Source organism: Dermochelys coriacea, chromosome 24 (assembly GCF_009764565.3).
Source record: "Dermochelys coriacea isolate rDerCor1 chromosome 24, rDerCor1.pri.v4, whole genome shotgun sequence".
Classification (NCBI taxonomy): domain Eukaryota; kingdom Metazoa; phylum Chordata; order Testudines; family Dermochelyidae; genus Dermochelys; species Dermochelys coriacea.
In genome coordinates this window covers 12,579,499-12,593,834 of record NC_050091.1, presented here as the reverse complement: position 1 = coordinate 12,593,834, position 14,336 = coordinate 12,579,499, and the positions used below count along the sequence as shown (strand labels likewise).

Here is a 14,336-nt window from a genome sequence, read left to right as displayed (position 1 = left end):
AACTCCCCAACCCTGGAGTGGAGGCGGCTGGAATGGGAGAGGGAGATGAAAATGAAGGAGCTGGAGGATCATGAAAAGCAGCGTCAGCATGAGCAGGAAGAGAAGGAGAAACAGAGGCAGCATGAACTGCAACTGGCCAGGCTGAGGAGCAGTGGGGCCCCAGCTGCGGTGAGTGAGAGGGGACCCAAGATTACAAGGAGCTTTGATAAGTGCTTCCTGGCCCAGCGTAAGGACGGGGAGGACACAGATAACTTCCGGACGGCCTTTGAGAATGCCTGCGAGATGCACAGGGTTGACCCTGCAGACAAGCTCCAGTTTCTCACCCCTTTACTTGACCCCAAAGCCGTGGAGGTGTACAGCCGAATGACAGGGGCGAAGGCAGGGGACTACAAACTGTTCAGAAAGGGCCTGCTCCGTGAGTTTGGGCTGACCCCCGAGATGTACCAGAAAAGGTTCCGGAGTCAGCGTAAAACCCCTGAGGTCACATACCTAAAACTGGTCAACCAAATGCAGGGATATGCCCGCAAGTGGGCAGCTGGGGCCCACGCTAAAGAGGACCTGCTTGACCTAATCGTACTGGAGCAACTGTATGAACGGTGCCCCTCCGACCGGAGGCTACGGTTGGTGGACAAAAAGCTAGAGAACCCACAGCATGCAGGGCAGCTGGCCAACGAGCTTGTGAACAGTTGGTCCAGGGGTAGCAGGGAGGAGTCCCAAAAGAACAGGCCCCCCACAATGCAGAGAGAGTCACCATGGGACCTTCTGGCGGGGAAATATGGAGAACCCCCTCCCAAGGGAAACGCCTGGCGTTGGGACCCTCTGACCCGCTAGAGGGGACCAATGTGACCTGAGCTGCTATCACTGTGGCCAGAGAGGCCACGTACGGACCCAGTGCTGCAGGCTCAGGGACAGACTGAGCAGACCCAACCTACCCAGGGTTAACTGGGTAGGGACCCAGCTGGACGAGGGGCAGACGGCCCAGGCAAGGGGGGCTGCCAGCTTACCACCTGCTGAGGAGGGGAGTACCCCAGGCCAGCTCCGCCAGAGGGCTGGAGGCTCTGGACTCAGGGTTCTCGGTTTACAGGGTGGGCGCGGGGCTGTCCCTCCGGAGAGAGGGCCTTGTTCCCCTGGAGGTCGATGGGAGGAAAGTCAATGGATACTGGGATACGGGCGCGGAGGTGACGCCGGCCCGGCCCGAGGTGGTGGCCCCAGATCGGATGGTGCCCAACACCTACCTGACCCTGACGGGGGTGGGCGGGACCCCATTCAAGGTGCCCGTGGCAAGGGTATACCTGAAATGGGGGCCCAAGGAGGGCCCCAAGGATGTGGGGGTGCACCACCATTTGCCCACTGAGGTTTTGATGGGGGGGACCTAGAGGACTGGCCAAGCAACCCCCAGACCACCCTGGTTGTGACCCATAGCCAGAGCCGGCGAGGGGCACTGCACCCCGACCTTGGGGAGGGTACCACACCGGAGGTGCAGGACCTTACCCTGGTGGGGAGGGAGCGCCGAGGGGCATGGCTCAGAGAGGCTGTGGCCTCAGACCCAGCCAATGAGAGGGAACCGGGCCCCATCCCTTCCCCAGCCGCTGAGTTCCAGGCCGAGTTGCAGAAAGATCCCTCCTTGCGGAAGCTCAGGGACCTGGCCGACCTCAGTGCAGTACAGACCATGAGGAGAGGTTGCCAGTAGAGGTTCCTGTGGGAGGAGGGGTTCCTGTACCGAGAATGGGCTCCCCCAGGGGAAGTGGAGTCCTGTGGGGTCAAGAGGCAGCTGGTGGGTCCCCCAGAAGTATCGCCGCAAGCTCCTGTACCTGGCCCATGACATCCCCCTCTCAGGGCACCAGGGAATCTGGCGCACCCGGCCGAGGCTGCTACAGAACTTTTACTGGCCTGGGGTCTTTACCGCTCTCCGGCAGTGTTGCCGATCCTGTGACCCCTGTCAGAGGGTGGGGAAGGCCCGGGACAAGGGGAAAGCGGCTTTGAAACTTTTGCCCATCATAGAGGAACCTTTCCAGAAGGGGGCCATGGACATAGTGGGGCCTCTCAGCAAGACGACCCAGTCAGGGAAGAAATACATTCTGGTGGTGGTAGATTTTGCCACCCGCTATCCCGAGGCAGAGCCCTGAGCTTCCACTGAAGCAGACACCGTGGCAGATGCGCTGCTGACCATTTTCAGCCGAATGGGGTTCCCCAAGGAAGTCTTGACAGACCAAGAATCAACTTCATGTCGGCCCTGCTCCGGTGCTTGTGGGAGAAATGTGGGGTCCAGCACAACTGGGCCTCAGCTTATCACCCCCCATCCAATGGGCTGGTGGAGAGGTTCAGTGGGACGCTAAAGATGATGCTGAAAACCTTTATGAACCAGCACCCACAGGATTGGGACAAGTACTTACCTCACCTGCTGTTCGCGTACAGGGAGGTGCCCCAGGAGTCTACCGGATTTTCACCTTTCGAACTGTTATAGGGCAGGAGGCTCTGGCCAGTGGCCCAGTTCTGGCAAACCCAGACTTTGACAAACCCTTTATGGTGTTCACCGACGCCTCAGACATGGGACTGGGGGGGTATTAATGCAGGAGAGGGGGAAAAGGGGGAGAGACGCCCCATCGTGTACCTGAGCAAGAAGTTGCTGCCCCGGGAGCAACATTACGCGGGCATCGAGAAGGAGTGCCTGGCCATGGTGTGGGCCCTCAAGAAACTAGACCCATATCTCTTCGGGCGACGTTTCACCGCATACACCGACCACTCTCCCCGACCTGGCTGCACCAGATGAAGGGAGCCAGCACCAAACTCCTGAGGTGGAGCCTGCTCCTGCAGGATTATGACGTGGACCCCACGTGAAGGGAAGTGCCAACATGATAGCGGATGCGTTGTCCTGGAGAGGGGGCCCTGAACTTCCCCAGGTCACTGGTCAGAGAGACCCTGCTCAGTTCAGTCTCGAAGGGGGGAGAGATGGGATGCAGCAGGGAGGGGGAGTGTTGACCTGGGAATGTGGCGGGGGGGTTGCACTCCCTGTGGATGGGAGACCTGAGAGCCTGTAACCTGACCCAGGAGGGGAAGGGGGAGGTAACACCTCTGCCCTGGGAACGTGGACAAAGGCTGCAGGAGGGAGCCTGCTTGGGGGGGGGGTTAGTTTTCAGTTTGGGGCTGGGTGGTGGAACGCAGGGAACCTCAGGGCCAGGGTCTAAGCTCCCTGCTCCTCCAGAAGGACTTGACTGAGGTGTCCTGGTTGTACCCCCACGCTCTGTTTTAGACTGGGTTCCTATTGTCCAATAAACCTTCAGTTTTACTGGCTGGCTGAGAGTCACAGAGAATCCCAGGAAGAGGGGTGCAGGCCCCGGACTCCCCCACACTCTGTGACAGGGGGCTGTGGGATAAATGCTCGCTTCGCGTCCGCCTCTGGGGCGGAGCACTTTGGACACCAGCTGTTCACATACCCCCCCACTCTTCCTGCTCGGGTCTCCACTGCTCCCTCTCTTCAGCCTGTGGCCATGGAGGTGCCCATGTGCCTGGTGGGGGACAGTGCTGACAGGGAGCAGGATGGGTACAAGCAGGGGAACAACGTGGTGACCTCCCAGGCCGCCATCGAGAATGAGGCGGCCCTCAGGGAGGCGCTGGCTCACTACGCGGACGGGATGGGGGGGCTGCGGCTGCCGGTGGAGCTGGGTGAGCTCTCGGCGCTGCACGGGAGGTGCGAAGCGGACGCCCTGTGGCTCTTCATGCAGCGCTCCGTCAAGGACGAGGAGCAGGGGTTCCAGAAGCAGCTGGTGGTAGGTGGGGGGGTCCCAAGCCAGGCTCAGCAGCAAGGAGAGCATTGCTGGGATGGATTTGCACTGCAGGGGGGCCTGCTGGGCACCAGTGGTGGGTCAGGGCCCCGTAGTGCCACGTGCTGTACAGATACCCAACTGAAACCTGGTGCCTGCTCCAGGGACCGTCCAATCCCCGGGTGACCCAACTGGCCAGTGGACCATTGGCACTCCCAATCCCCCGACTGGCCAATGAATCTGTGACCCTCTGATCCCCCGAGTGGCCAGTGAGCCTTCGGCTCCCCCAATCCCCCGACTGGCCAGTGACCCACAGTCAGGTGCAGGCGTCAGCCGGAGGAGGCGGGATGGCACCGGAATCCAGCCCCAGCCATGGCTCTGCGATGGGGTTTCTCCCTTTCCTTGCCCAGGCCGGGATCACGGAGCGATACGGAAACCTCCTTGCAGAAAACGAGGCCGTTTCGGAGCAGACCTGCCGCGCGCTGCTGGAGGAGCTCTCAGCCGCCATGCAGCAGAAACTCAGCGCTGGGCTTTACTCCCAGCCTGGCGGGTACCAGGCCTACGACAGGGACCAGAACCGGGTGGTGGAGAATTACTGGGCGAAGGCCAAGAAAGGGGTCAAGGTGAGTGTCTGAAATTAGCCCCCCATCCCACCTCCAGCCTGGCAGTCACAACAGCACGCACAGCTCCGGGAGAAGGTTCATCAATTCTTAGCCCACTGAGGGACCCCTGTAATTAGTGGGTCCGACCTCCTACATAGCACAGGGCGTAGGACATCCCTGAAGCGATTCCTGTTTAATGAGAGCAGCTCTCACAGAGAAACACCCCACATTCCCCAGCGGGTGCGAGCATTTTCCTCTCAACCCAGTCACTTGCTTTCTAACCCGGAGGTCTGCTGCACTGTCAGGAAACCCCCACCAAAGCATCGATTTTCCTCCGCCAAGGGGATGAGGCCACAGAGAGGTGGGATCAACCCCTGTGCTGCAGCTCAGCTCCCATCTCACCACCCCAGACTCCGGCCCCTGCGATCCCCCCGGCTTCATGGGGAGAACATTTTGCCCCGAGGCGGAATAGAGTCCCCCTGAGAGGCCTGCTCCCCTGAGAAAGGAAGGAGCTCATTAGCATATCGATTGGATGAACAATCCAGCCCTTGGCCTTCTCTGGTCCAGGCGGAGGCCGTGCTGAAGGCCGACAAGCTGCTGACGGAGGCGGAGAAGCACGTGGCCGGTGAGACCCCACAAACAAGTCCCTGCCCCCTTTTCTTTGCAGCAGAACCAGTTTCCATCACTGCAGCATGTCTGTGCAGTGCCTGGTGCCACGGGGCCCTGGGCCAGGACTGGGGCTTCTGGGTGCTACAGCCATGCAGACTGCAAATAATACCGGGGTCACACGCTGCAAAGCATCTGTCAGCCAAACTCATTGCACCCAACAGGAGCTCCCTGCATCCCCTCCCCCAGTTAACTCCCTGGGTGCCCCCTCCCAACCCCCTTTATTTTAGAGACTCCCTAAACTCCCTGCCCCTCCTCCCATGCCAGGTGATCTGAATGCCCATCACGTCTTCCTACACCCGGGGCTCTGCATGCCTCCTACTCCCCCCATGCCCATGGCTCTGTGGGTCCCCATCCAAACTGCCCTTCAAGACGTGGTTAGGTAGGTCCCATGCTGAGACGCTGGTGGCAAGGGGATGGCTCCCTAGTTACCCACCCCTGTCTCATGCCAACCTAGTCCGGGGGTGCGGGTTTGCATGGTGCCGGGGGCTGCTCCGGGCGGTTTGGGGAGGGATTGTGCCTCTATTTCCCCCTTTCTTTCCCCCCAAAGAGGAGAAGCAGAAGGCTGAGCTGCTGGAGCAGCAGTGGAAGGTGGCAGAGGAGAAGCAGCTGCAGACGGAGCAGCTGCTGAAGGACCAGGAGCGCAGCCACCAGGAGAACGTGAAGCAGCTGGAGGCCAAGGTGGCGGAGGAGCTGGCCAGTGCCCGGCAGGAGGCAGAGCGGGCGCTGGAGAGCAAGCTGAAGGAGCAGGAGGCCATGCTGCAGAAGGGCTTCGTGGAGAAAGCCAGGCTGATGGAGGACAAGATCTCTGGGCTCAAGCGGGAGATCAGCTCTGCCAGCAAAACTGATTTTCTGTCAGACCTTTTCGGCACCATCAGAGAGGCGCTGAGAACCGTCACCTGCGTGTCCGATTACCTGAGATCCAGGCACCAGCGTGGGAAGGGGACGAGTAACCCGAGTAAAACCCAGAGATGAAAGTAGCCAGGCCCCTGTGGGGTCCCCCCAACAGCAAGTCCCACAAACGCTGCTTCCCTTTAGAATCAAAAGCTGCTTCTGACTAATTCCTGCAATCTGCCAGCCCCCACAGCTACTAACACGGCCTGGAGCTGTCTGCAAAAGGAAATCACAGGGTGCCTGGGTTCTGTCCCCAGCTCTGGGAGGGGAGCAGGGTCTAGTGGTCAGAGCAGGTGGGCTGGGAACCAGGATGTCTGGGTTCTCTCCCCACCTCCTGCACTGTAATTCTCTGTAACTTTGTGCTGATCACATTACTGTTCTGTGCTTCAGTTTCCCCCTGTGAAATGGGGACCTTCCCTCTGGGTCGGGAGGACAAAGTGCTGTTTGTCTGTTAGGTGCTGAGCGGATGGTGCTATCTATATGCACAGTGGTAACACAGGGATCTCCAGCGAATGGCTCTGATTTCCCTCTGTGCCCCTATAACTGTGTAAATGCAACCCCATTCCCAGGGCTCTCCCCCCTGCCGGCGCTGGAACAGGGCTGCTGTGTGTCTAGGGTGAGGCAGCTGTGGGAATGTCTCCTTTCCCCGACTCAGCATGCTGAGAGCTAGGTCATTATCCCTCCGTCTGTAACTGGAGCTGCCGGCAGGTGGCTAAAAGCTCTCCAACGCCTGTATCTCCCTGCGCCAGGAGACTCTGTGCCCTGCAGCCCGGGTATGAATTAAACAGGTTTGCATCTGCTGGAGCAGCCCTGTCCCCGTGTCTGTATTGACACTCTTGAGTCGATTGCGGTCGCTCTTCCTCCACCAGCGACACTGAGAAAACATAGAGTTGGAGGGGCTATTTCTCTTCTCCAGTGGAACCACGCAGCTGTTCCACGAGGCTTTGCAGCATTAGATCCCCCTCGCACATAGACAGATACCGATATGGAGAAGATCCTACAATCCGAGCTAAATGGAAAGAGCAATTTAGCCCCTTCATGGAGTGAGATGGCCAGAAATTACAGAAGCCACTGTCCAAGGCACTGGGCCACAGGCCGAGGCTAGAGCAAAAATTAAAGGTAGGTAGTTTCCCTGGTTGCAAAGGCAGTGGCTGAGGTTTTGGGCTGATGTGTCTGTGGGTGTTTAGTACAGAAAATCCAGGCGAAAGGGAGAGAAGCAATGGTGAGCGAGCGTGACCCCGAGCTGGAAGCAAAGAGACAGCTTCTTAGGCACAGATCCAGCTGGAGAGGCACACTGGGGATGTCTGAGCAAGGAAACTTTCCACTATTGTACGTCTCCCCTCCGGTCCGGGAGGCAGGCCTGGGTGGGCGTTCGTTGTAAAGACACAGGATCACACCCAAGAACAGACCTGACTCATAGCTTCGATTTCTCCTCTTAATAGAAACAACCCTGGGATGCCCCAATAATCAGCCAACCGCATGGGCCAGAAGGGCAGCAGCAGCTTTCTGAATGGCAGCCGGTCTGACTCTGGGGCCCTGCAAAGTTAGAGAATCCAGCACTTCCCTTGGGAGCGTCTTCCCGTGGCTAATCACCCGCCCGGTTAAATATATTGGTCTTATTTCCAGCTGTATCATGTCTGGCTTTAGCTCCCAGCCAGCAGTTCTTGTTCTGTCTTTCTCCATCGGCTCACGGAGCCCTCGGGTGCCTGGGAGATACTCCCTGTGACCAGTCGTACACATTGGGATCAAGTCACCCGGTCGCCCTCTTTCTGAGCAAGCATTGAGCCTTTCCTCAGCTGCCATTTTCCCCTCCCAAGTTCAAACAGCAAGTGTGTCGGCGAGACAGACAGGGACTCCGCGGGGGCATCAGACGGCAGGATCCCCACTCCTGAGCAGGGGCGGGGCGTAGTCTGGGCATTTAACTCGTACCGCTTTGACCAGAACACCCCGAATGTGCACCAGGGACTCTGTGCTGCAGAGCCGGGTGCGAGGCAACCTGCCGGGGTGCGAGCACTGCCAAGCGTGCTGAAAAATCGACTTTTAACTGAAAGCTGTGCACGGTTGAGCCTGGTGTGCGCGTGCGTGTGTGTGCGTGTGTGGGTGTGTGTGGGTACGCCCGCTGCTGGTGGGGCTGAGCCCTGCTGTGAAGACCACCATCTACTGGCACATTGAAATAACTGGATCGGTTGTGGTATTTGCAAGTTGTAGGTTCACTCCAGCTGCTGGCTTGCAGAGGGCACCTGGGGGCATCTCTGACCCCTCTCCCCTTAAGGCACTTGGGGGCTGATTTTCAACTTGACAGGTGCTGTGGGGGCTCAGCCCCACCCCTTAAACCAGGCCGAGGGGGCAGATTGCCAAAGGGCTTTAGGCACTTAGTGGGATGCTCAGCCCGGCCTGAGGCGGGTGGGGCCAGATGCCCATTGATTTCACTGGCCATGCCAGGGCAGACCCGGCCCAGGCACTTTGTACCATGCTGCGTTAGCTTTAAATCCTCAGGGGGGTTCCTGGGCCTGGTGGCAGGTCGGGGGCCCCGTAAGGAAGCGTGCAACCCGAGTCAGTCTGCGGAGAGACAGCCTGGCCCAGGGGTGGGCAAACTTTTTGGCCCAAGGGCCACATCTGGAAATAGAAATTCTATGTTTCAGAGTAGCAGCCGTGTTAGTCTGTATTCGCAAAAAGAAAAGGAGTACTTGTGGCACCTTAGAGACTAACAAATTTATTAGAGCATAAGCTTTCGTGAGCTACAGCTCAATGCATCCGATGAAGTGAGCTGTAGCTCACGAAAGCTTATGCTCTAATAAATTTGTTAGTCTCTAAGGTGCCACAAGTACTCCTTTTCTTTTTGAGAAATTCTATGGCGGACCATGAATGCTCACAAAACTGGGGTTGGGGTGCGGGAGGGGGTGAGGGCTCTGGTTGGGGGTGTGGGTTCTGGGGTGGAGCCAGAAATGAGGAGTTCAGGGTGTGGAAGGGGGCTCTGGGCTGGGGCAAGGGGTCGGGGCACAAAAAGGGGTGCAGGCTCTGGGGTGGGGCTGGGGATGAGAGGTTTGGGATGCAGGAGGGTGCTCCGGGCTGGGATCAAGGGGTTTGGAGCGGGAGAGGGAGGATTATTAATGAGCTTAGATTGTACAGATCCCTGTGCAGTACATGATGGTCTGATTCCGGGGTCACACTCCAGCAAGGGTGCAAGGCGGGAGAGCTGGGAAATGGGCACTTTGTCCTTGAGTGGCTGCGGTAAAGCACTCAGGTCGCTGAGCTGGGTATGTGGCACCACCTGCTCTCATGTTGGGTGATAACAGGGCCTGGTGAGGCTGGCTGAATCTCCAACAAAGCAGTGTGGGAGAGGCCTCCCCAGCTTGGGGGTTAGAGCCAACAGCTGTTCCCACGGCTCCCAGACTGCATCCCGGGGTGACAGCCCATCACACCCGCTGAGAGCGGTACCTGGAGGAGGACTGTAGGGCTACCTGGTTGACCCAGCTTCACCCTTTCCAGCTCTACGCGCTTCTCCTCCGCTTCCGCGTCCAAGCGCTTCATCTGCGGGAAGAAATTCCTGTCTTCTGCAGTCAGAACTTGGTCTGGGTTAAGGGCATCCCTCCCGCTTGGCAGCTGGATCCCAGGGAGGGGAGGGCTGACCCTTCCCTTGCAGGGGGGTCTGGGCTGGATCTGGGTCTGTCTGCTCCGTGGCGTGCCGCTTTGGGAAGACTGGGTTCTCTCGGCCGTCGGTGCCCGACCGCAACCTTCTGCTCAGTCTGCCCAACGCTAGCCTAGCTATTTCATTGCCACGAAGCTAGAAAAAAAGTATGCTTGTTGGACTCCCTGGCTTGGCAGGCTGAACTCTCTGTGTGCCTGTCCCCCTCAGGCAGCAAAGCAAGGAAAAGAAAGAAAAAAACCTCCCTGGCTTTGCAGGCTGCAAAAAGGAAAAATGTGTCCTTTTAAAATCCTGAGGTCTGTGCCTCTGGTTCAAAATGATCCCACTTCTATCACCATGTCAAGGCTGATTACCCACTCTGGCACTTTGAGTGCAGAAGGTGGAGCCCACAAGGACTCTAAAAATTAATACTGGCCACTCCATGCTGGTATTAAACTCCCAAGGTCACCGCTTGTGTCTGACCTTGGATTGGTAGATGCTGCCACCCCCAAGTGCAAAAAACCCCTTTGAGAGACCAGGAAGACGCACTTGGGAATTCCTCCCTGGGGGTATCCTCAAGCCCTTTCACACCCCCTCTGGGGAAGAGCTGAGAAAGAAAACAAAGGAAATCAGCTGCTGCCACCAGCTAATTAAACAACATGTGCACAAACCTCTTAGGACAAAAATATCCAATCCTGTTCTTAAAAAAGATACGTTTTATTAATAAAAAAAAGAAAAGAAAATTCATCTGGTAATTTATGCATTTTCTAAATTTTAAAAGAGTAACTACAAGGATTAAGCACCAAAACTAGTTTTCTTGAGGTCCAGTTTAAAGGTTACAAGCAAAACAAAAACACCCAGTGTTAGCAGGCAGGAGTCCACAAGCCATTAAGAAGTAAAAAGGGATAAACCTGATCACGTCTTCCGAGACATTTCCTGACCTACTTACGTATCTGGGTTTCAGATGAGGAGCTTCTAGGTATGGTACTGAGGATTTTTCATACCTGGCCCCAAGCGTCTTATAGCATCGCTGCTGCCCTGTCTCCTCTCCCCGGGAGAACAACCACAGACAGACCGAAGGGGAGTCTCCATTCAATTGTTAAAGTTCTAGCCTTCCCTTGGCTCGTTTGGCCAGGTGCCCACTCACTTCCTTTTACCTAGGCCATAGCAGTGAGACTTTTTAACCCTTTACAGGTAGAGTAATTAGAGAACAGTTACTCAGAAGGACTTTATAGCTACTGGCTGGCTGGGTGTCCATAAAAGGGAGCTCCCCACCCCCCATCATTTATCACACCCGCCTTCGGTCATGGCAAGGCCCCTTTCCCCAGAGAGACGCTTCTTATCCCCTGAGCCACCTCCCCAGCGTGGCACCCCCCCCCCAAAAGCATGTCCTGCTGGATGCCATGTCCTTTGAACCTGTTATTTTCAAGGCCTTCCCGTAGCTGCTACAGCCCCTTTATACACCCGGCTAGTTGTACCAGGGGGCAGCAGGGACCAGTGCTGGCAATACTTATGAGTATTATCATTTTCCTTTAAGCCCCAGCTCCTGGAGTCAGGTAGATCTGGGCTGGTTTCAGGCTTAAAGAAAAAGGAATCTTTGAGCCCTCATGTCTGTGGAGAAAGCTACAAAATGTGACCCCCAGGCACCCTAATAGTCACAGCTGGGAAAAGCCTCATGAGGGATGCGAAGAAGGCAGACGGGTTCTGTGAATATTCCTGCCCTGGAGTGGAAGGAAGGGGGCCAAGGCATTCAGCTCCAGCAGCAGTAATAGGTTTTCTGTTCGACCAGTGACTGGGGGGGATGTTAAATACCAGATGCTAAAGTTACACATCTCTAAATCAGCAGGACCAGGTACCCTTTATGGAAGAGTAGCAAAAGAATTGGCCGAGGATCTCCCTGAACCATTGATGTTGATATGCAAAACATATTGGCATTCAAGGGAGGTCCCAGAGGACTGGAAAAAGCTCTTATGCCAATATTTAAAAAGGGTGGAGAGGGCGGCCCAGGAACCCATGGGCAGTAAAACTCCTGCGAGTGTCTGTGGGGAAAGGAAGGGTACTGTTTACGCCTCACTTTATGGGATGGTGCTGTGCCTTTTCCCCACAGCTTAGAGTGAAACACAAGACAGGCTTTGTGTCGGCATGACGCTGAATTCCCAGCATCAGCTCCTGTTATACGAAGGGAGACTGCTTTCCTGGCCTGCTTTTAGTTTCCATTTGACACAGAGCTATTTGCACTGCGTGGGGGGGTTTCGGGCCCAGCAACTTCCACATACCCGAACTCTGTCACCTGAAATCTAATCAGCCGCGAGTCCCATCCCTGCCAATTCTTAGCAGAAAGGAGTAGCAAATAAATCTCCCCTGGACTTTCACAGCACCCACTGGCTTGAAGCCGTTACAGAGAATGAATGTCCTGGTGCAAAAAGTGGTGTCATGTCCCAGCTCAGAGACAGCAAAGAGGAGCAGCCAGTGATCTGTTTGCAGCAGAGCAGCCAGACACAAAGAGCTGTGCTAATACAGGTGCTTAACAGATCGATTAATGGGCTGTGAAACAAAAGGGATCAATAGGGTGCTTCACATGCAGCCCCTTTGGAAAGCCACAGACCCACACACCCGCTTTGCTTTCTGGTACTCCCTAATGAGCGCGCCCAGCTAAGCTCCCTGCTCCGAGTGCCTGGGGGCTGCCCCAGTAGCAAATTTCTGAAACACAACATTGGTATACAGGGTGAAACCCGGTGGGGTCACAGCTGCCCTTCAATCAGGATAAGTGTCAAAGAAGCAATTCACCTCCTTTTATGGAACCAGGCAGCTGAGACTAAAGAAGCCATCACCTAAAATGTGGGACATATACAAGGCTGCTCAGGAATCTGAGCTATACGGGTGTTGTTTTTGGTGGAAGTGTGTGTGTGTGTGTGTGTGAGGGGAGGGTGTGGCAGAGAAGCAGCAGAATCACCACTGAAGCAGAGACAGAAGGAAGCCAGCAAGCCCCAGAGATGTGCTTCTAACATGACCCTGAAAAAGGCTAAGAGCAAGTGAGATCTTTTGGCCAGCGTGCTGGCTGGAAAGAGGCTTGGGATTGTGAGTAAAAAAAACTGCCTCTTGCTGTGTAAATAAAGAAGTAGCAAAGAAATACCCTGATTCCATCAGTAATGTTCCCCCCCATAACAGAAACAACACACGAGACCCCAAATATGGCCAGCCACTCAGGCTAAAAACAGCTAATGCTGGTATGAAGAGTAAGATCCATTTTCCAGAGATTCCCCTGTTTGGGCAGGATCGCATGAGCCGTTTGAGCCTGGTGCAGGGCCAGATTACCAGTGGGTTGGCAGCTGATAGTGGGATCACCTCCTCTCCTAATCGCATGATCATTTCCCACCCTGCAGGGGCCAGTTGTTTCCTGTCCATTGCTGTCTTCGAAGGGCTGCTTGTCTGGCCCAGGGACAAAAGAGGAAGGGACCAGTCCCCCGCATAGACCATCAGCCCTGGAGGGCCCAGAAAAAGCCTCCCAGCGACCTAACCCTCTGCTCCTTTCTCCTCCCAGTGCTCAGCGCCTTGGTCAAAAGCTATGTGGACACGATACACAGCGGGAACGTGCCCTGCCTGGAGGACGCCATGATGGCTACAGAGAACGAGATGGGCATCATGGAGGCGCTGGCTTACTACGTGGCTGAGACAGAGATGCGGGTGACATTCCCGGCGACCATGTTGGAGCTCTGTCGGATGCTCTGCAGCTTTTCATGCAGCGCTCCGTCAAGGCTGAGAAGGTGAGGTATCAGCAAGAGCTTATGGTAACGCAGTCGTGCTTTTAGCTCTAGAGGTCCCTGGTTCAATCCCCTGGGGCAGCCGTGCTGGGGCCTGTCTAGGATTGAAACCGCTGTGAGCTCGCACTGCTCGAGGTGAGCTTGGCTCGAGCAGTGGGAGTAAGTTACCTGCTGGCAAAAGGGCTAGAAAGGCCAGGACCGTGTCCTTCTCTCCAGCGGGGCAGGGGCCGCCCGCAAGCTATAGGCGAGAGCAGAGAGGAGGCTGCAGAGGACAGAAATGAGGTTTTTTCCTTTTCTTGGCTAGGCCTTTGGCAACGTCTTTAGCAGAAATGAAGCATCTCCAAGGATCTTTGCCTCGTGTTGCGGGAGGAGCTCTCAGCCGCTGTGTGGAAGAAGCACACGGACGGGGTTTACATGCTACCTGGCGGCTACCAAGACCTCCGAGACCAGAGCCGCGTGGTGAACTTCTGGGCAAAATCCAACAATGGGGTCAAGGTGAGTGGGTGACAACCGCTTCATTGGAAAGTGGGCGTAACTATCCACACAGGGGCGGCAGAATGGGGGGCTGGGGGGCCATAGCCCCATCACTTTTAAAAGGAAGGGGCAAAGTGGGGGTGGGGTCTCAGGGGAAGGGTAGTGCAGGGGCGGGGCCACGGTTCGGGCGCTGGTGGCCCCCCCACTTTTAGTGACCTTCCGTCGCCCTTGTATCCACCGCAGGGCTTTCCTACCTCATCCCCCCTGATGTTTGTTTTAAAACTACAGCAACGGCCCTTGCTAAGAGGAAACCTGTTTTATTGGCCGCAGTCCCCTGGGAGACCTGGGTGATTAGCATATTCATGAGAGCTCATGAATAATTCAGCACTATGTGATCTCTTCTTCCCAGGCAGAAGAGGTGCTGGACCAGTTCCTGGCCGCGACAGGCGCCGTCCTCAGAGCAGATAAAAAGTTGGTGGAAGCAGAGGAGGAGAAATCCAGTGCGTTGCTCTAGCCTGGGGGATTTCTGATCGAACGGGACCTATAAATTCCC

At 56.3% G+C, this 14,336-nt stretch overlaps 2 protein-coding genes across 2 annotated transcripts; both read left to right on the top strand.

Annotated features, from left to right (window-relative positions):
- Positions 1–3,481: 3,481 nt before the first annotated feature.
- LOC122457354 (guanylate-binding protein 4-like) lies at positions 3,482–4,411 on the top strand. The gene is made up of 2 exons (XM_043501914.1): positions 3,482–3,767; positions 4,172–4,411. The coding sequence occupies exons 1-2, from the start codon at positions 3,489–3,491 to the stop codon at positions 4,394–4,396; spliced, it is 504 nt and encodes a 167-aa protein (XP_043357849.1). The 5' UTR covers positions 3,482–3,488; the 3' UTR covers positions 4,397–4,411.
- A 297-nt stretch (positions 4,412–4,708) lies between these two features.
- Positions 4,709–6,727, top strand: LOC122457426 (guanylate-binding protein 1-like). The gene is made up of 3 exons (XM_043502284.1): positions 4,709–4,724; positions 4,869–4,988; positions 5,580–6,727. The coding sequence occupies exons 1-3, from the start codon at positions 4,709–4,711 to the stop codon at positions 6,002–6,004; spliced, it is 561 nt and encodes a 186-aa protein (XP_043358219.1). The 3' UTR covers positions 6,005–6,727.
- The last annotated feature ends 7,609 nt before the right edge of the window (positions 6,728–14,336 follow it).

Excerpts from the sequence above, each read along its gene's own strand:
- LOC122457354 (XM_043501914.1), top strand. The coding sequence starts at position 3,489 with ATGGAGGTGCCCATGTGCCTGGTGGGGGACAGTGCTGACAGGGAGCAG. Across the intron at positions 3,768-4,171 it reads GGTTCCAGAAGCAGCTGGTG|GCCGGGATCACGGAGCGATA; the intron begins GTAGGTGGGGGG and ends TTCCTTGCCCAG.
- LOC122457426 (XM_043502284.1), top strand. Across the intron at positions 4,989-5,579 it reads GGCGGAGAAGCACGTGGCCG|AGGAGAAGCAGAAGGCTGAG; the intron begins GTGAGACCCCAC and ends TTCCCCCCAAAG.